This window comes from Hippoglossus hippoglossus, chromosome 24 (genome assembly GCF_009819705.1).
Source record: "Hippoglossus hippoglossus isolate fHipHip1 chromosome 24, fHipHip1.pri, whole genome shotgun sequence".
NCBI lineage: Eukaryota > Metazoa > Chordata > Actinopteri > Pleuronectiformes > Pleuronectidae > Hippoglossus > Hippoglossus hippoglossus.
In genome coordinates, this window is record NC_047174.1 from 21,103,207 (window position 1) to 21,125,248 (window position 22,042).

Consider the following 22,042-nt stretch of genomic DNA (forward strand, 5'->3'; position numbering starts at 1 on the left):
TCTATAGGCCCTCTATATGTAAAAGAAAAAAAAGGTCACTACACGTTCCCTATGAATCTATACTTTTCTTGATTTAAACATATTGCAGGCTCCATGGTGTTTTTGCCACTTCTGAATCCACTCTGATACTTTGATACATAGCCTTTGTTTTCCATAGAATATGTTAGTCATTCATGTATCGTTCTCAGCATAATTTTGCATACATTAGAAGTTAATTCAACAGGCCTATAACTCCTTGGGTTTTAGCAATATTTACCTGGCCTACGTATCAGGACTACAACAGCTTCTTTAAAGATCTGTGGTAATATTCCTTTCTCTCAAACTCTGTTGTATAATTCCAGTAAAACGTCCATGACATAACATATCTGATCTTTCCCTGGGGTGCATCTTAGTTTTCCTGAGAGTACGATTGAGTTCTGCCTTTGTGAATGGTACATGTATGAAACCACTGGTTTCTCTAATAATTCCTCATTCTCAGCCGCTATATACTCCCCTTCCTCATCTCCCCTCCTCACTATTACTAGAACCATGAACTTTGATAAAGGTCTGTGCCAACATTTCTGTTTTCTCCTCATCTGTTACGGCTGCAGTCCCATTGTCAATTAAGTCTCCCTCTGCAACAACTCCTCAAACAAAGACTTTTAAATGTGGACTTTATACATAGGATCACTATGTAAATGAACTAGTCTCAGATCAAAAAATGTATTTATTGTCCCTCACTGAGACCTGGCTGCATCCCGATGAATATGTCAGCCTAAATGAATCTACTCCCCCCAGTCATGTAAATACACACGTTCCCCGAGACTTTGGCCGAAGAAGTGGAGTTGCTGCTACATTTAACTCCAGTCTATCAATTAATCCTAAACCTGAACTAAGCTACAACTCATTTGAAAGTCTTGTTCTTAGTCTTCCACACCCATCCAAGAAATACCAACAGCCAATCATATTTGCTGTAGTTTACCGTGCTCCTGGGGCTTATTCTGAATTTTTAACGGAATTATTTTTTGTTTTGTTTTTATCATACCTAGTCCTAAAAACATATAAAATTATTATTGTCGGTGACTTTAATATTCATGTTGACAATAATAATGATAGTGTTAGCGTAGCATTTATTTCAGTACTAGACTCAATTGGTTTCAGTCAGTGTGTACACCAACCTACTCATTGTTGTAACCACACACTTGACCTTGTACTATCATACGGTGTCAAAATTGAACATCTAATAGTACTTCCACATAATCCAATTCTATCAGACCATAATTTAATAACCTTTGATTTTTCATTATCAGAATATATGCCACTAATAAAAAAACTAATTTTCTAGATGTCTACCTGATAGTGCTGTAGCTAAATTTAAGGAAATAATTCCAATTACATTTAAACCTGTATTATCCGTCAATATAGCCAACGAATTCTTTAAAAACCCTAGCTCCACTGAGATTGACCATCTCGTCGATAGCTCTGTAAAGTCATTACGATTAACATTAGACTCAATAGCGCCTCTAAAAAAGAAATGTGTAAAACATAGTAAATTAGCTCCCTGGTATAATTCCAAAACACATGAATTAAAACAAGCGTCAAGAAAACTAGAAAGGAAGTGGCGCTCCAACAACCATGTTGAAAATCACCTAGCCTGGAAAAATATTGTTAAAGTATATAAGAAGGTCCTCCACAAAGCAAGAGCTGCCTACTACGGCTGACAGAGAGTCACACCTCCACCGAACCCAGTATTCCTTGATCCCTGAATAGCAATATCTTTATGAACTTCTTTAATGATAAATTCTAACTATTAGAAATAAAATCAACCACTTCCTGCCCTCAATTGGCACTAATACCCTATCAAGAATAGAAATCTCAGAAACAGCTGAGAATTTTACCAATTATTTAGACAGATTCTCTCTGATCACCCTTGATCCCATCTTCTAAACCCACAGCTTGTATCTTAGATCCCATTCCTACAAAATTACTTAAAGAAATTCTGCCCCTCATTTATAGTATGTTACTGAACACAATCAATCTCTCATTATCATCAGGATATGTACCACAGTCCTACTGTTACTAGCTGTAATCAAACCCCTTCTCAAAAAATCCACCCTGGAGGTTTTAGCCAACTACAGACCGATATCCAACCTCCCCTTCCTGTCTAAAATCCTTGAAAAGGTTGTAGCCAATCAGCTGTGTGAGTTTCTCCAGGAAAGTAATGAATATGAAGACTTTCAGTCAGGGTTTAGAGCTAAAAAAAAAAAACAGGAAAAGAGACCACATTTCTCCTGTATTAGCTTCGCTACACTGGCTTCCAGTTAAATCTAGAATAGAATTTAAAATTCTCCTCCTTACCTTCAAGGCCCTTAATAATATGGCACCATTATACCTCAAAGAGCTGATAGTACCATGTCAACCCACTAGAGCACTGCGCTCCCAGAATTCAGGCTTACTTGTCGTCCCTAAAGTCTCTAAAAGTAGAGTAGGAGCCAGAGCTTTCAGCTATCAAGCTCCTCTCCTGTGGAATCATCTCCCACTTTCAGTTCGGGAGGCAGACACCATCTGTACGTTTAAGAGTAGGATTAAAACCTTCCTTTATGATAAAGCTTATAGTTAGAGCCGGTCCAGGCTTGTCTTGGACCTGCTCTTAGTTATGTTGCTATAGGTCTAGAATGTCGGAGGACACATGACACACGGAGCTTCTCTTCCCAGCTTCTCCTTCCTCTTCTCCATCCTTATCACATCAAAGAAATTAATATCTCATCAATACATGTTACTGACTTGACTTCTTCCCCAGAGTCCCTTTGCCTTATCGTCCGCAGATCCAGGGCCGCGGCTGCGGCCACATCGTGGATTATGATGGTGGATCGCGTATCAGAGATCGTGATCGTATTGGTGGATCCTGTATCCTGCTGGCTGATCGTGATAATAATGGCGGATCTTGTATCATGTTGGCATCTGATAGTGGTGGTGGACCACGATTGAGGTGGCAGCTGATGGTGGATCCTGATGGCGGCAGTGGACAATGATTGTGGACTATAGTGGCATCCGATCTTGATGGTGGATCATGATCGTGGTGGCTGCTGACCATGGACTATGATTACAACAAGACTGCTTGATATACAATATTTCTCCTCAGATACTCGACCATTACTGACAATAATCCATCAATTAATTGACCTTCCATTATGCTACAAAGTGTTTATTCTAATCAATGCTGTAAATACCGTTATCTTTCTGATGTTCTCCTTTACACGTGGCATCTTTTGCAATTCTGTCCGTCCTGGGGAGTTTTAATATACTATGCATTTAGTTAAAAGGGTGTTTTCTAGGACAGCCGGGCCTTCATTTGTGCGTAAGCATGGTCTGAGGAAGTTCTGTTCAAGTTCATACTCTGCGAACAAATTTAAGTAAGAACATATTGACGAATCCCAGATTTGTGCATCAAACGTTCATACGCACGGTTTAAGCACAGATTTGTGCGTACGCACTGTTTGTGAATAAGGCCCATTGTTTTCTCTCTGCTCCTTCTTCTCAGACAAATTATTAGAGCTGTTTATCTTTACAAAAGGCCTTTAGCTCAGTTTGTTTTTAGTTACTGCTAGTTCAAGATAGCACATGATAACTCCACTCCCTTCCATCCCCTCCCATCACACATCTCCTACTGCGGTTGTGTTCCCTACCGGGTCACCTAACTTTCTCCAATAAGTAATTTTTGCTTTCTTTATTTTCCACTGTACCACTGGATCTGAGTGCACCTGTCGAATGCCTTGTCTTATTTCCTCGTCCAAAGATTCTATGGTCATTAGCTCAAACTACTTATCTAATTACTACTTATCACACATCCTTAAACTCCAACCATTTAGCTCAACCATTTTCCACCCCTGTCTGCTTTAATCCTAGAAGCATCAATGTTTATTGTGCATCAGACTGGATAATACTCACCACCTTTGGTTCCCTCTTGGTACACTTTCATTTCACAAGTGGAGCAATATTATTGGAGACCAATGTTTTTTGGGAGACTAAGTTCTTCTCATCTAACCGTTCTTCTATTGCCTCTCTTACTATCAGTTTTATCATTAACAAGATGATGCACTGCTGCTTTGACAATTATTTTAATCCTTCCTGTTTTTGACTTCCACCGCTGTTGCAAATCCCGCTATGAAGGTCACCATCCTCTTCTTCTCTGCTCACATCCTCCATAGCATCAAAGAGTTAGTCTCCTCATCCTCACACATTGAAAAAACGCCTCCATTTTAAGTTATCCTGCTTTGCTCAAAACACAAGACATTTTACATTTGTATTTATGTATGTATTTACCTAATTCCACATAACCTTTTTGCGTACACCCAAACAACAAACAATTATCTTTTTTTATTTACTCTTCTACTTCTAATCAATGTTGTAAATATTGTTATTTTGTAGATGTGTTTAGCTACATCCGGGTAGACATTCTGTCCATCCGGGGAGATGGATCCCTCACATGTGGCTCTCTCTGAGGTTTCAAATGTTTTTCCCCTCCTGTTAAAAGGTTTTTTTTGGTAGTTTTTCCATACTCTTATTGAGGTTATAAGGAAAGAGGATGTCACACCTTGATAAGCCCTATGAGACAAATTGCACTTTGTGAATATGGGCTATACAAATAAAATTGTATTGATTGATACTCTTCCAATGTAATTGTTCTTGTTTTTCCACTGAAAACAGATTACTTCCCATATCTTGGAGTTCATCTGAAGAGAAATTTAATTTTAGTAAATGTGAGGTTTCTCTATGGAACCTTTGCATCACATGGACCTGGACAACATGCAGCAGATTCTTCAAGGGATTTCTGTGCACAAACAGATCAAATATTAAATGATTATTTGGTTTGACTGTATCGGTCCAATTACTTGTTAAACACTAAATGTTGGAAGACGGTAGAGCTCTATATCCCCCCCATTATAAAAATGAAAGGTTGAATTTAATTTTACACACGGAAATGGGCTTCAGTTCGCATTTCAACAATGGATATATTATGATGTCAACGCGTTTTATTTTATAAGTTCAAACCGGAAGTTGCTGCCCTCATTGATGTTGGTGCTGCCGGGTGCGGATGTGAGGTAGCTAGGGTGTTTGGATTCACAGCATCGTCGCACATTTGGATGTAAACAGATGTTTGTGAAAAGAAGTGTCGACATCTATAATTGTGGTGCCAGGAGAAACAATTGACATTTGCGTAATTCTTATTAAAAGTGGTTAGCGCTGCTAGCCAAACTGAAACCCGAGCAGAGGGACTGGCTAGTGACCAGCTGGTGACACTGGGCCAACTAGGTCCAATGCAGTGAGCGTTGCCTTATCAGCCTTCTCTTCGGTCGCGGGCATGCTGGTTCCAGGCTGAGGCTCTGTAATGGTGGGAGACAGCGGCGTCTGTCAGTAACCGACATTAACGATATTTAATAACGACTAGTGTCTGCTCCGAGTAGCGACATGAACACACCTCTCGGCAGGAGTGGTTTGATCGGGCTTGCTGTTGGAGCTACTGCCAGTTTGGGTTTGATTGCCCTCATGATTTACAGAGAGGTCAGTAAGAGAAGATTCCAGAGACTGGTGCTGGAGGCCCGTCCATCCCGCCGACTGTTTGACGGGGCTGGAGCAGAGCTGCTGCAGGAGACACTGGAAGCTCAGGGTGGGTTACCTGGAACTGGCATGCACATAAGGCAGGCACATAACATGCCTTATGGTAATATTGTCAACATTTTTCTCCCACCAATCTAGTTTAAATACCCAATAATAACACAGCAAAAACAGAACTTGATAATTGTTGCAAAGTATGCAATTCTTTGACATACATATTCAGGCACTCAACTCAGTACATAGTTGAAGCACCTTTTGGCAGCAAAATTGCATAAAAATACGTGAAGAGGTCTGATTGCAGTGTTAGGTGAATGACGTCCATGATACCATTGTTAGTCTGCATCCCCAACAACCTGGACAAACAGGACAAAATAGAGTGATTTTCATGTTAAGAGGGTGGGAGAAAGGTTAGAGATTTTAGGTATAGAGGTGCCTGTTGAGACAGACAGGACTAAATGGCTAATAATACCAAACCCATATGATAAACTTGTTCTCTCTCCCTGTCTCCAGAGGAGAAGGCTCAGCAGCAGGCTCTGGCAGCGGTGGAGGCAGTGGTACAGGGTTTGTCCCCAGAGCAACAACTAGAGCTCAGGAACCAGCTGGACCAGGTGCTGAGCTGCGTGGATTCACTGCGCTCAGAGGTGGCTGAGCTGAGGGGCGGCCTGCAGGACATCGCCGTGCAAATCATCCAGGACGTCAAGTAAGTGACAGTGTCATGAGCTGTACTGAGTCTATGCTAGTGTGCCTCCCATGTTGTACCAAATAGTCATTTTAGCCAGAACATTAAAATGAAATAATATTGTGTAGTTAATACATGGTTCAAATCTACATATCCACAGTAGTTTCATTTAAAGCATTAGAGTACCTTCTATGATCGCCTTTGATAAAGGGTGTTGTTATTATTATTATTATTATTATTATTATTATTAATAATAATAAAAAAAACTTGTTAGTGTTTCGGAGTATTTTCTTATTTTTGTCATGTGTTTACATTGAAATAACAATCATGCGTTTACTTGTATGTTGATGATATACAGTATTCATTGAAAGGTTGCAACAACAGTCGGATTTATCCAGACAGTGAAGACGAAAAAGGATCGAAGAAAACGACCACAAAAAACACATCACCCATTGAAGTCTATGTATTATAATCATCATGTATGTTCAAATACAAATTGTGCTAATGTAGGTAGCATCAGTCATTTATATTCATTTATTCAAGGAATGGGCCTCATACTTGACTAAATAGATCTTCCCTCCCAACTCTAAGGTAGAACATGTGCTGTGGTATTCCTGGCCCAGTCATTCTTTTGTATTTGAGTCTTTTAGTAAGTACAGGTATGTTCTTTAATACTGGCAGATACATACAGTGTAAGTTGGTCAAACAATGTGGTTTCTTTTCTGTGGAAGCTTACTTTGTATGGAATTGAAAGGTGAAAGGAATATTGGGCCTCAGAGGGTTGTGTCGTGGAATGTATTCAAACTACTATTTTGTTGATTTCTCTTTATTCTTACACCATGCACCATGTCCCCAATAATACATAGCATAAGTGAACATATTCAGTGAAATAAAAACAACTGTGATGCAGGAAACCATCAGAGACACCAAACTTCTAATTGAAATGAAAGAAAGCACTCTATTCTGATGGTAAATTGAACTGAATACAGAAAGTAATGGACCTACAGACCGGAGACGCTTGTTAAGAAAGGCTGTATACATATGCGTGTAAACTAGCTAATGCAGAATGAAATCATCGTACTGTATGAAGCATAAGAGTAATTCTTCTAAATGAGGTTGGGTCCCCACATGGAGGTTGTTGAAATTGTTTGACTGATGTGCATGGATTTTCCTTCTACTCTTTCACATTCAGAAAGGGAGTGGAGGACAGTCAGCGAGTACGTAGGCGCCGTCATGTTGTCCACAGAGACCGCAATGATTCCACCAGTTCCAGCTCCATCTATTTCACTGCCAGCCAGGGCATGGCCAGCGCATATGAAGAGACCAGCGAAGGAGGGTATGTCATGGGTGGTGCTTTTGTTTTGTCATATTCTTGATCTTGTGGATATTTTTAAAAGGCTTTTTAACTAGTTTAATCAGCTAATGCTTGTAAGACCATTGCTGACAGTTAGGCAGTGCCATGTGCTAAGAATAGATAAGTAAGTAGTAGTAATAGTTTCCTCGTACAATGCACCTGTACAGACCACAAGTGCCTATGAGCATTCAATAGAAATTGTTTTCAAGTTGTATTTGGTAAATTTTTGTACTTCCTGGTGTGAGGGGCCGGCCAAATGAAAGTGAATGTGGGTTCTTAAAGGGATAGTTCACTGAAAAATGAAAATTCACTCATTATTCAGTAGATAATGAGTGAATTTTCATGTTTAGAATTTGGCGGTCAAAGGTCAAGGTCATTGTGACCTCACAATCACATATTTGCCTTGTGAATGCAAATCTCCGCCTTGAGGGAATCCTTTCACATTTGGCACAAACATTCACTTGGACTGGGATTTGAATTTGGTAGCCAAATGTCAAGGTCATAGTGGCCCCTCAAAGTATGTTGAATTTTTTTAATGGGATATCTTAAGATCAGCTTGAGGTAATGTCTTCAAATTTGGTAGATACTTGGACTCAAAGATGAATTGATTAGATTTTGGTGCCTGGAGGTCGAGGTCACAGTGACCTCTCATTCCTGTGAATGTGATATGCACTATATGGACAAAGGTATTGGGACACCTACACATCACACCTACAGGAGCTTTTATGATGTACCATTCTAAATCCATAGGAATTAATATGGAGTTGGTACCCCTTTTGCAGCTGTAACAGCTTCCACTCTTCTGGTAAGGCTTTTTACAAGATTTTGGAGTGTGCTAATGTAAAGTTTTGCCACTTCATCCCGAGGAGCTTTTGTGAGGTCAGATACACGGGAAGGCCTGGCTCGTAATCTCCGTTCTAATTCATCCCAAAGGTGTTTGATGGGGTTGAGGTCAGGGCTCTGTGTGGGCCAGTCAAGTTCTTCCACACCAAACTCACCCAACCATACCTTTGTGAACCTTGCTTTTTGCACTGGGGCAGAGTCATGCTGTAACAGAAAAGAGCCTTCCCCAAACTGTTCCCACAAAGTTGGAGGCATGTCTTGGTAAGTTGAAGCATTAAAGTGGAAATGAAACACTTAATGTATTTAACATAATTTCAAAGAGGATTTCCCGCTCTAAAAATCCTTACAGGTTTTGACACTGACAGTTAAGCTGAATTGAAAAAATCAGCAATCTGAAATGCCTATTTCAAACAAGGATATCATCATATTCTGCTAGCACTGGATGTGACGTCGTGCTGTTGGTTGAAGTGCAAGTCCTGCATTAGCGAACTACTGGCAGCACTAATAATCGCAGAATAATTTAAAAACATGGAGCTCCAAACTCGTTGGTTACCGGCAATGAAACGGCAGAATCCTCCCGTTAGCCGTAATGCTAGGGTTTGTACTGAGCACTCAGTGTGTGTTGTAATGGATGAATGGCAACTTGTACTGTAAAGAACTTTGAGTAGTCATCAAGACTAGAAAAACTCTATATAAATACAAACCATTTACCATTTAAATGTAATACCTCAGGAACACCTCAAGGGAATTCTTTCAAAGTTGGAACAAATATTCACTCAGTCTCATGGATTACTTGATCAGATTTTGGTGATCAAAGGTCACAGTGGCCTCACAAATCATTAGCAACAGTTGATGCACTGTGTGAATGGGTGAATGGCAAAACTGTAATGTAAAAGTGATTTCAGTGGTCATGAATACTAAAAAAATCATGATTTAAATACAGACCATTTACCAATATTCATAAAAAATAATTAATAATAGTTGTCATCTGGATCCTGCAGCTCTGGAGTCCGATACCTGCAGAATATGACACAGAGAGAGAGAGAAACTATGGGAGGGAAAAAACACAAAGGGGACATGTAATAAAATAAATAAATGGGGGGAAGAGAGACCGAGAGGGAGAGTCAGTGCATGATGGGATTTCAGTGGTCAAAGGTCATTGTGACCTAATATGAATCTGGGGGAAAAAAATTATGTAGATTGAAACTGCACTGGTTGGCAGAGCTGTACAACCGCACTGCGGTAGTTAAGAGTATACATTGTTCACGTAAGTAATCTACAAAGAACATGCTTGATTTGCATTATGTTATAGATATATATTTTTTTATTTTAGACGTCCATAATATTGAGGTGGATGCAGAGATCTAGGAGACATTATCTATAAACCTGGACAAACAAAACAAATTACCATTTATAACTTATTTTTAATTTTTTAGCAATTTGGGTGAATTAACATTTAAAACAGCAATATTATTCACAAATCAATACTCTGTTGTGTGAAATTGCAATTGCGGTTTCTTGAATATATTTACAACCTTTTCCCAGCTAAATAAATCCTACATAAATAACAGATGATCCTCAATATACTGTATGTCCCAGTTACTCCACAGCATATGCTGAGTCAGACTACACAGACCGGGACACAGACAGAGAGGAGCAGGAGCCTGAGAAGGAGCCTGAGCAGGAGTCTGAGGAGGATGAAGACGGGAGCTGTGCCACAGTCATCACGCTCCGCCAGGAAGACTCCCAGGAAGAGGAGGTGGATGAATGTAGAGAGTTGGAGGAGGAGGAGGAGGAGGAAGATGATCAGGGTAGGTCGCAGCTGGTGACTGAAGTTCCCAGTGGGGAGCTGGCTCTCCTTCTGGCACAGAGTGACATCCTCCACACAGGAGATGCCAGTTTAAAGGCAGAGGGCTTTCGACTCCTGCTGGACAACAGAGCAGAGGTCAGTAATAGGACACTGACTTACTGTTTACATGACGGTAAACTAGTGCTGAAACTAATAACAGAAAAAAGGTTATTTGTGTAGAAATTGTCAGGTTCAGTGACTATAAACTACTTAACAAATCACAACATACCATTATCTCAGGGCACTGTAAAGATTAAGGTTGAGATCTTACAATATTATTCAGAAACACAACAGTTCCCACAACGAGCAAACACTTTAGTGACAGTGGAGAGAAAAAACTCTTAAGTGGAAGAAACCTTGACCAGACTTGGGGTGAGTGGCCATCTGCCTCGTTTGGGATAAGAGGCAAGAAATTGATGGAGAGGCAAAAGAGAAAGGAGGGGTGCTGTTGTGTTTAAGCACTGTCAGACTGGTTGTTACATTGACAGTAATAGTTACAGATGTAACAACATTTCTGACAGAATTAATTCAATCTATGGTGGTAAAAGGGCTGCATTTTTATGTGCATGAAGGCAAATAGCGCTTCAAACATCAACTTCGAGATTTCTTGTATTATGAGAGGTAAAAAAAAATTGGTTCATCATAGCTTTTTTCAGAGATGTCATGCGAAGGAACTCCGGAGAATTGGGTCTGGACCTTCTCCGCAGTTTACCTTTCACACCTGCACAAAGTTTCTCGCACAGACACATTCACAACAACAACAAATCTTCTGCAGGATTCAGGTGAGGGGTGGTACAGCAGGCAGAGGCAGGATGTAATGTATTGATTCCAAAGTGGAGATCAAGTGTTTTTGTTAACAGCACATCGATACCAGCGTCATCTTTTATTACCACAAACTCTCTTGATGTCTTGTCTGTCCTCTACATGTATGGCAACACATTTCATCTGGAGGGATTTGTTTTTCGTTTTTTTCATTTTTGCGTCTGTGGCCTGTTAAGTGTCATCATCCCCCTACTCACATCGACTCCTCCGGACATTTGGCGGACTTAATACAAAGGAGCCAGGGATCACACATTTGCTTTTACGCATGCACCTGCTCTGAAGAATCTTGATGATTTCCAGAGTTCAGTGCATGTCGGAAAGCAGCTTAAGAGTCAGATTACAACATAGTGGGCTGTAGGGCTGTGTAAGACCTAACTGTGTAAAACCCACTGTTATGGAAGTTTTCTGGAAGCTGGTGAAAGGAGAACTCAGGCAGCAGCTGATGTATTATGCAGAAGATTTTAATGTAGACTTGATGCATCAAGGAAACCAGAAGGTGAAACAATATACAAATGCTAACAGAGTAACATGAGCAATTGTCCCCCCCCAAGTCTGAAGATGTCCTCTACTTGCATCACCCATTCCAACAGCACATGCATGAATGGCTAGAATTGCTGTCACTCTCTATGTTACATGTAGGTGTTCCCATCCTATTGGATAGTTTAGTCTAAAGCATGCATACCTTAATCACAGTTTGTCCTTACGTCTTGCCACTTATAAAATATGCAAAAGAGTTAAAGTTGGTGAGAGTTGAAGTTGGTGCCTCTGTCTGGAGCATCTGAGTTAGATATGAGAGTCCCTCAACGTAGACACAACAATGTACTGTTGGTTGGCCCTTTATCTATAACCTGACCTTTGGTACTGCTCAGAGAGAGAAGGGAGTATCTGTTGAATTAGACAGGAACTATTCTCCTGTACAGATATAATGTGTAATATACATAATATATAGTGGCATATACAGTAATGTGTGAGGATGGTCAAAAATTCCTCAACACCCGCAACAGATAATCTTTGTTCTGTTTTTCGTTTGAACTGGATTGAAGTGAACTATTGTATATTGGGCTTGTGGGGGAGAATGAAAGACTTAAACTAAATATACTAAATAGACGGATTGAACTCTGGACGTTGAGACTGTGGGAGACACAAGCACACACACCCTTCTTGTTTACGTAATTTTAAGTCCAACATGTTCTTCAGTGTTCTTCTTCTTTTTACTGTTCCAAATATTGGTGTTTTAGAAATGTTCTCCCCGCTTTTTCTTACGCACCCAATACACCCCGCCCCCCAAACCTCAAAAACAGAGGTTTGAACTGAATCGTGGATTTGGAGAATCATTACAGACTTAGTGGGCTGCCACAGTCTAGACAATTAATGGGAGACACTGTAAAGATGTTAATAACGGCAGCAATGATGACAGCACTTGTTAATAAAAGAAGTGATTATGCTAATGATGATAATAACGATAAATCATGTCCAATTAGAAGAGTCTGCCACAGGTGGACTTCAATCAAGTTGCACAAACAGCTCAAAGATGAAAGAGAGACAGGAGGTACCTGACCTTTATGTCAAGTGCCATGGCCAAGTGTCTGAATACTATATATATATATATATATATATATATATATATATATATATATATATATATATATATATATATATATATATATATATATATATATATATATATATATATATATATATATATATATATATATATATATATATATATAATCTGTGTTATGGGGTATGGTGAGTTTACCTTGATAAGGATGAAATGATTCTAAACATTGTTAGAAACATAGGTTGTAACATAGCTAAATGTGAAAGAAGTGAAGAAATTATTTAATGGACAATACATAACATAAACATAAAATTAAATAAATGTTATTTATCACCTTAGTGCCCTCTCAAAGTTTTTTGGGACCTTAATAATGAGTATGCCAGAAAGGTGTGTGATGGTTTTCTGATTTGGTGCTTGCAGTATGGAGACAACAGGGAGTTTCTATGGAGACTGGCTCGGGCATACATTGATGTGTATGAGTCCACTGAGGACAAACAAAAGAAGATGATATATGCACAACAAGGTAACTAATTAATACACACACACACATTAGGAAATGATCAACTGCTTGTGGATCCTGCTAGAACACAGTAAACTTACTTAAGAGAAAAGTTTAAAAGTTTGCATCTTCCAACAGATTTTGGAAATAAACTGAACTGGTGTTGCAGGTCGTATGGAGGCAGAGCTGGCCCTGAAGAAGAATGGCCTGAACGCTGAGTGTCACAAATGGTAAGATGATAATGAACTTTTCCCTAACATTCTGTTTAAATATTGCTCCCATGAATGACAACATGGTTATATTTTTGTGTCTGAGTTCTTCTGTTTCTGGCTCCAGGTTTGCTGTGCTGACAGGACTCTGCTCCCAGTATGAGGGCATGCATGGCAAGCTGAAGAGCAGCCTCTTACTGAAAGTAATGTCTCCTTGTGTTTCATTCATGAGTTCTTTCTGGGAGTGAGATCATGTTCATTGTATGCGTGCGTGAGAGAGAGAGAGTGAGAATGGCAAAACATGTAGTGTAAAGAGCTTTTAGTGGTCAAGACTAAAAATTGCTTTATAAATTCAGACCATTTAATGTGCATGCATGTTTCCACACCACCAGTGTGTCTGAATTGAGTTTAACAGCTGTAGATGACGTTGAAGTGGGGATGTTGGTCAAACACGGCAGTATGTGTCCATACAGGAAAAACTAGGTTACACATACATGTTATTATCATAACACTTACATAAATTAACCAGAGGAATACGGTTTAATTGCATAAGGTAAATACTAAATAGTGTGTTAACAAAAATAACAGTATGAAATAACCTAAATGAGCTCTATGGGAATGGTAAGCTAACACAGTAGGATTCTACACAGGCAATGAACACAACAATAGGTAAATATGCACTTACTGTCTTTAATTCACGCAAATAATCATAGGAAGTTAACAAAAACAACATACTGGTAACCTGTCCTTCTGACTCTTGCTCTAGCATTGTTTCTTCACTTGCAAACTGCAGTTACTTAAGGATCCCTCCACCTTGAGACCAATGTGTATGTGCGCACATGCACACAGACGTTGACACGCGACTTGACCCCCGCTGGGATGCTCACACACTTAGTGTTTAGGAGACACTGTAATGACATAAACTAGTTTTTGTTCAGTAAAGATTAAGACTGATACATAACCTAATCAAATCACCTGTTCAACAAACGCGTAGAAATTCGGTAGTTTCATCTATTTGGTCTACAGGCGACATATGTTGTAAGGCTTTTTCATTTATCTAAATTGTTTGACCTTGAAGATGGCCTAGTAACATAACCTACGATTTTATAATTTTTTTGGGAGAATTAAAACTAATAAATAATGAAACTACACAGCAAACTGGAGTCCCTGCTGACAAGGATGGTGACAGCTGTCATCTGAAAATCGTATGATTGTATGACACCTTTATGATCTTATGATTGTATGACACATATATTGTGCTAACCATTTTTATCCCAGTTCATGTTGAGCTTCTATCTTGGGAGTTTTTTTTAAAGAACTTGATTTGTTTTTTACACCCAGGAGCATCTGGAACGTGCTATCTTCCTCAGAGATGATGACCCCATGTGTTTCTACCTGCTGGGTAGATGGAGCTATGAGGTGAGATAGAGGGATGTATTGTTGGTGTTATGTTTGACTATGGTCTTACCAAATGCATCTTCATCATCACACTTTCTTACGGTATAATACCTCTGATGTCAGTGTTTCAAGTGTTTGTGTCTCTGCAGGTAGCCACCCTGGACTGGATTGAGAGGAAGGCGGCTGCTGCCCTCTACCACAGCCCCCCCAACTCCACACTGCATGACGCCCTTGAGAACTTCCTCAAGGTACAGGATCACAGACTGCTGCTGCTTTGGTCTAAGGGTGTTTTAACTTAGGTTTGGTTTGCTCTGGTCACATTCAGTGGATAAGTTGAGTTATTAACATTAACAAATTGTAATTTGTCTGAGTGTGACTTAAACCTGTTCTAGTCTCTGTAATGTAATCTTGTTATCTATGGTGTCATATGCAGCAGTAAGATCTAGCAGGACATGTATAGGGACAAGTTTATTGTCTGAGGCCATGAAAAGGTCATTGGTCATTGACAGTGCTGTTTATGTGCTGTGATGGATTCTAAATCCTGATTGAAAGCCTTCAAACAGACCATTCTATTGCAAATCATCACACAACTTGTCAGCAACAACATTTAAGGTTTTTAGAAATGAAGAGATGGTTTGATATGGGTCTATAATTAGCTAAAAAGAAAGAAGGCTGCTAGTGGTATAAAGCACACTGGATAAAGGAGGCTATTTAGCTAAAACTTAGAGTATGTATTTAAGTTATGTGTTCCCACTACAAATTAACCACTCCAGAATTGTGATCACTCATCCTAAACACTGCACTTTCTAGTGTCCCCAGATATACACCTGCCTTGTTAATAAATAGATAAATAAATCTACAACTTGATTCAACAAAGAATAAGACTGAGACACAATCTGTTGTCTTTGAGCCGAGGAACGTATATTACAGACATCCCCCAGTTATGATCTTCTCCTATAAAGACATGTCTCCAGCTGGTAAAAACTAAACAATATTACAAAATTTATTTGAAAGAGACCAGAAATATATAGGCAAGTAGAAGCAATGTAACATAGGGTATCGATTCAGGGAGTCACAATGCTTTTCTTGTGAGATAAAAGTAAATATATAAATATAAATATATAAATATAAATATAAATATATAAATATAAATATATAAATATAAATATATAAATATAAATATAAATATATTTTTAAATATCATTTGTTGTATTTTTGCTCAATCAACCACAATGCAAAGATGAACTTGACCTAGCGTTCAGTGGGTCTTAACGGTTCATCTGCTTTTCAGTGTGTAATGATATTTTATATAGTAAAGTGATTATTAAACAGAATCTTTGTCTTGTGTGTTATTTGAACACCCAGGCAGAGGAACTCAGTCCAGGTTTCTCCAAGGCCGTGAGACTTTACATTGCAAAGGTAAACAAGCTGCTCACTGACACTCTGTACTTATTCAATTCATGACACAGATTTAAAGGAACTGTGTGATTAATAAACTGTGTATATTATATATATATATAACCCTCTGTTATAAACCCTAACCCTAACCCTCTGTTCTAAAATCTACCTGTTCAAATCTTTGTACTTCTGGGGACAGAAGATTGGCCGGCCAGGGCAGATGTTGCTGTTTCGAACACAAGGACAAGTTATAACGAGATGAGGATTCTTAGGGTGGATGTAGATAGGAGAAGACAACAACAATCAGGGGGATGTGTATTCACATTAAAAATTCCATTTCACCCCTTCTCCATACCGCTACCCCTTGTTTTCGATGGTTATCTTACCCCTTGAAACAGAGTCACAAGGGGTAGTGGTTGAAATCTACCCCTACGAATTGGGACAGCACTTAAAGAAGCTGTTACATCAGTAGTTGTCTTGAAAACCAGGCACGTCATCAGTAGTCGTCGATGTAAACAGATGCAACAAAACTTTTTTCCAAAACATATACCATTTTTACATTTCTGGGAAATTCTCATAGCCCTCGGTTTGAAGTGTGTGTCTGAAAAATCTCAGTTTCCAGGGCTTTATGACCCTAACACTTGGCCCGCCGTCCCAACAAGGATCAGGACAGCCTTCCCCTACATTGCGCAAAACAGAGGGGAAGGGCTACGGAGAAGGGGTGAAATGGGATTGAGCCTAAGTGTGGTAGTGGTGGTAGACATAAGCAACCTTGCACTGCTCAGGCAGTTCAGATAAGCAGGATCCAAGGCCAGGTCAAAAACCACAGTGCCACCGGGCACAATTTTGTGGAGGCGGCACCGGAAGAGTGGAAGGATGTGAACGACTCATAGGAGGACACCCAGAAGCACCCCCAAGAGTCTTAAGTCAAAGTGCCAGAAGCCTGAAGAACAATGTGCGTTAGTGAAGGATCAAGTGGCCAAAGCTTGACCTGTTTGGAGAAGTTGCAGGTACAGTGAGGTGACCGGCAGGAAAGCAGCAGTGAGAACAAAGGGAAGGAGGGAAAAGGAGATTACCAATCTGGTTTTAAGCTGAAGGCAGTTCTGCAAGCCCTGGAGGAAAGCAAAAGAGGACCTTAAAACTCTTTGGGACAACATCAGAAGGAGGTTGGCCAACCTCAGAAGGGCAGTGCGCATCAGACGGCGAAGGAAGAGAAAGGAGAATGAGGGCAAACTTTTTCTAGAATCCCTTTCGCTTTGCACAAGGACTTCTTAAAGAGAAGACCAGTGGGATGCTGGACAGCTGGAGGAACACATCCATGTTCACTACAGTGACCCCACAATGAATGAGCCTCTGTGTCCACCTGGCTTCGTGCCTAAGCCGGGAGAAACATCTGTACTGTTTTACAGATTGACACCCAACATCGACTCAAGCCAGCTACCTGAGAAGTAAAAGGTGTGGTGCTTAAGCATTATCTTGTAGGCTAGGACTTTCAAATTTCCACTCAACAGCAAGCCTGTACGGGTGGAACACACTGCAGCTACCCCTACAATCAATGACTCTTGGAGAGAGGCAAGAGAGACAAGGCTGGTGATGGAGCTCAGGGATTCGCCTGGGAGGGACAGGCATAACAGGTCGGGCTTGGATGGAGCGACCCACCAATCGTGTGATCCAGAGTCAGCTAGTTATTTCTGAGGACACACGGATGGCACAAGCCACTTGTGCAACACCCTGCCCTCCTACGAGGGCAGGGTGTTGCACAAGTGGCTGGGGACAGTGCAACCACCAACGCCTACCTCCAACACACTCTTGCAAGTTTCAGGACTGCTCTCCCACAGGGCTGCTTCAGGTGGAGACACGACCAGGTGCTCAGGAAGCTGGCGGAGGTGGTGGAGAGAAAGGGCCATATGAAGATCCATCAGTGGATCCAGTTCCAAAGACAAGGGGGAGTCCACAGATACCACCAGCAAAAGATCAGCACCCTTGCTCCTTTTGTCTGGGACTGTGGGGGTTGGAGGTTGACCTTGGCAGGCAGCTCTATTTCAGATCTGCAGCACCACAATGCGATCTGAAATGGTACTCTGGTCAGCTAAAATAGCTGCTGGTGGAGCTGACTCTGCCATTGGAGGAGGGGTTGGAGGCAGCCCATGAAAGGATGAGGGCAAAATATGCAGACCTGGTTGCAGAGAGCAGGGATAGCGGACGGAATACAAAACTCAGTCCGGTGGAGATTTGTTAAATGCGCTTTGTTGGGAGCTCAACATTACACCTGCTCCGAGATCTAGGGCTACCGGGTAAGGCCACTTGAGAGCGCAGAGAAGGCCAGCTTCTGGTTATGGTTAAGAAGGTGGGACAAGAATTGGGGAGCCAGGGGCTCCTGAGAAAACTTAGCTGCGGGTAGTATCAAGGAGATATCCCTGTTCAATGCCCTGCCACGAGGAGATGTACCGGGATAAGGGGCGGTGATTCGATGAATGGTGGTCCCTGGCTTATGACTGTTGGTGGTGCGGCAGGCCCAGAGCCGAGCAGGTTCCAAAACATACCTCTTCAAATCAACTCGTATACAAAAAACCTGTTGGACATTCAGGCAAAATACTAAAATAATTTCAACTTGGATTATAGTGAAATTCCAGCAAAAACCAGAGCAGATTTTCAAAGGCTTAAAGCAAAGCTATAGGCCAAAATATCAGGGTGTATTTTCTTGCCTGTCCTTCACTGCCACATCATCAGTGTGTTACTGTTGTGAAGTCAATGAAACTAATCATCGTATTTTTATGCTCATAGTGTCACATGGAACTGGGAAACATATCGGAGGCCACAAACTGGACTCAGCTCGCTCTGAACATGACCACGAACAGTGACAATGTGAGATCACACCTCACCCTCCCAACATCAACCAATCAATCAATAACTCAAATTTTATTTGTATAGGCCATATTCACAAATCACTATTTGTCTCATTGGGCTTATTAACAGTATTTAAAACATTGATTAGAAGAAACAGTTTGTGACATAATGGAAAAGTGTGTAGAATGTTAAAGTATGTGAAATCTGCATGTTCGAGATTGTACTGCATGTACACAGATTCGAGATATTCATCAAAACAGTTCGGTTTCTACAGTAGCATTGAATATTGAAAGAATAACATTGAAAGTAAATAATGAATCTGTCAGATGTGGAGCTAAGCAAGAATATTCAGACTTGTTTGAAGTAAAAACTTTTAGTTTTTAAGACTACTACTTCATCAGACTACAAAGGACTAATTGCACCCAACAATTAATTAGGGCCCAAGGACTTACAGTGCGAGGACCCTATTGTATTTACTACTTTTTATTCTAGCATTGAATCGCACATTTGGTGGCCTAAACATGTGTAACTTTTGCTGAAACTTTGCCCAAAATTCAGATGTGAGAAATTTATTTGGTTTTCCTGCGTACCCAATTGACTCGAGCGCCCCCTAAAGTGCAACCCCAGCAGCACGTTTTACCAAAATGAAAATTATAAGCCATATGTATCATTCCCAGATGTACCAAAAAGTTGCGTGGACCTATATTCCAAACCCAACAAGAAGTCAGTCATTTTTGGCGATTCACACAACTCCTCCTCGAGTATTAATAATATCAACTTCAAATTTGGTCAGTGCAATCTTAACACCTTGATGATGAAAAGTTTTTCTCAGCGGGCGTGTGCATGGCGTGGCGTAGAATTTAAATGTTTCACCGTGAAACAGGAAGTTGTTGTAACTATGTGCGTATCAAACATGTGAAGTTGGATAATGCACAACAATACAACAACTTCCTGTTTCGCGGTGAAATATTTAAATTCTACGCCACGCACACGCCCGCTGAGAAAAACTTTTCATCATCTACATACCAATATTCAGTCATAGCACACCCTACAGTCAAATATAATTTACATCTTTTATACTGTGATGTACTCCTCCCAGCAGGTTGACCACACCTAGCAAAAATTAGGTTGGAAGACCCTTTTGAAGGAGGATTAATCAGATCAGCTTCATATTGAGTCAGTGTAATCTAAACACCTTCAAGATGAAAAGTTGTACTCTGAGTTTGATGTTTTGCCTTGAAACAGACAGTTCTTCTAACTTGATTATACATTGTCCAATCTTTATCAAACTTTACAGGACCAGATCCAGCTAAAATATGGTCCAAATACCCATAAGAGATGAAAACATCTTGTGAATGTTGTGCGGCAAATGTTGATGAACTCATGAAACAACAAACATTTACTCCCAATATGGGTTTTGCAAAATGGTTGTAGCAAAATGGCTCGATAGTGGCCCCTGGAAAATTTCAATGAAGCAGCCCTTGCATGCCGTTTCACCGACATGTATAAAAATCAGTACGTAAACACCACTATAATCAAACTCCTGGAATAAAATTGACAGTATGAAGCCTTGCATTGTCCGCTCCTGCAAATATTTCACGATAAAAAAACCTTTTTTAAACAAAAGAATGGATTCGGTCAACAGAAATGCTGGAGTGCTTTTATTTTGAAACGCATACAGAAAGTGTTGCAACCATTTATACTTTTCATTTGTGCTTCATAATCTGACAACCCTTTGGTCCCTAGGCAAACACAACTACACTCTTACACAGTTCTTTCCTTATCATTCTTCCTGTCCGCTGTTGTAACAAGTGATTTTCCACAGTGAAATCGATGAAGTCAGTCCTAATTTGATTACAACAATTAAACCATTTACCTTATTTTCACGATCATGCATTGCTAACAACAAATACAACACTGATGCATATGTAAAACATATGTATGTTTGTTTGAAATATTTCATGGTCTGGTCTTCACTTCATATGCTGAAACGTAACACAGCCGCAGCACACCTTTACGCATTTTAATACACAATTTCTGCTCAATTTCAACCCCTTTTACAAAATTAATTACATCAACTATAATGAAAAGTTGTGCTAATCATAAGTCTTCCTTTAACAGCATGGCCATATAGCCATGAAACAGGAAGTGCCACTAATTTGACAATACATTGTCCAATCTGACATGTTTGATGACCTGGCGTGACCACATTTACATGCCAAAATTCGAAAGTCATAGCACCACCTACTGGCAACAGGATGCACACCTCAACAGGATGTGACCTTTAACTCCATCATGCACTGTGCAGATGCATTACATAATACCAGGCCATGTCAACCAACGACCAGTAACTACACGCAGAAAGTGAAAGCTTGCAGCTTTCATTTCTATTTATTGTTGACTTTTCTTTGTTTCCTAGGATGAAGAAACATCCAAACTGGAAGCTCAACTTGTGGTCTTAACTGACAGAGCAACTTGAACAATTAATTTAGACTGAGGTCTACCAGATGGAGCCTGGCTAGTCAGGCCACCCATCTGTGATCAATCAGTCCGGTGGGCTTTACAAAAGGCACATTCTTTTTCTTTCCCTTCATTGGTGGATATCTTTGTTATGCTGTCACTGTGAACTTATAAAGTTTTTTGATGTTGATTTATTTCCTGCTGACTTTATTATGCTTCATTGAGTCAGTATTAGTAATTAATATTGATTTTTGTGTACATATGGTACCTATTCTGATAAGTATGTCTTTATACCTAAAGGTCATTGAGGGTCGTTTTATTTTTCAGCACCAAAATGTGAATGCAACAGAATTTGTTCACCCAGATAAACAAAAAGACCAAGCTTATATTTAAACTTAGTGATTCATAGTCATGCAGATATCTCAAGGACCAGACAAATTAACCCATTTGCACAGCTAGATACCAGAGGTAAGGTCATTTTATTATTATTGTTCTTTAGTTACATTCAATTCAGTGTCATAATGCCAC

The 22,042-nt window shown here is 40.0% G+C and overlaps 3 protein-coding genes across 3 annotated transcripts in view; 1 reads left to right on the forward strand and 2 right to left on the reverse strand.

Moving 5' to 3' along the window:
- mcm9 (minichromosome maintenance 9 homologous recombination repair factor) overlaps nucleotides 1–4,168 on the reverse strand; it is a 37,145-nt gene extending 32,977 nt beyond the window's left edge. Inside the window, exon 1 of the mRNA XM_034580452.1 lies at nucleotides 4,155–4,168. The gene's annotated coding sequence lies outside the window, so the exon portion shown is untranslated. The remainder of the gene's footprint in view (nucleotides 1–4,154) is intronic.
- An 869-nt stretch (nucleotides 4,169–5,037) lies between these two features.
- Nucleotides 5,038–21,762, forward strand: rmdn3 (regulator of microtubule dynamics 3). Its single transcript, XM_034580467.1, has 12 exons — nucleotides 5,038–5,647; nucleotides 6,106–6,295; nucleotides 7,467–7,610; nucleotides 10,071–10,416; nucleotides 13,124–13,226; nucleotides 13,372–13,432; nucleotides 13,539–13,614; nucleotides 14,753–14,830; nucleotides 14,959–15,057; nucleotides 16,175–16,228; nucleotides 18,992–19,072; nucleotides 21,474–21,762. Exons 1-12 carry the CDS (start codon nucleotides 5,449–5,451, stop codon nucleotides 21,531–21,533), a joined length of 1,491 nt encoding a protein of 496 aa, XP_034436358.1. The 5' UTR covers nucleotides 5,038–5,448; the 3' UTR covers nucleotides 21,534–21,762.
- Nucleotides 10,275–22,042, reverse strand: part of LOC117758641 (DNA repair protein RAD51 homolog B) — a 37,163-nt gene continuing 25,395 nt past the window's right edge. Inside the window, exon 11 of the mRNA XM_034580480.1 lies at nucleotides 10,275–10,395. The gene's annotated coding sequence lies outside the window, so the exon portion shown is untranslated. The remainder of the gene's footprint in view (nucleotides 10,396–22,042) is intronic.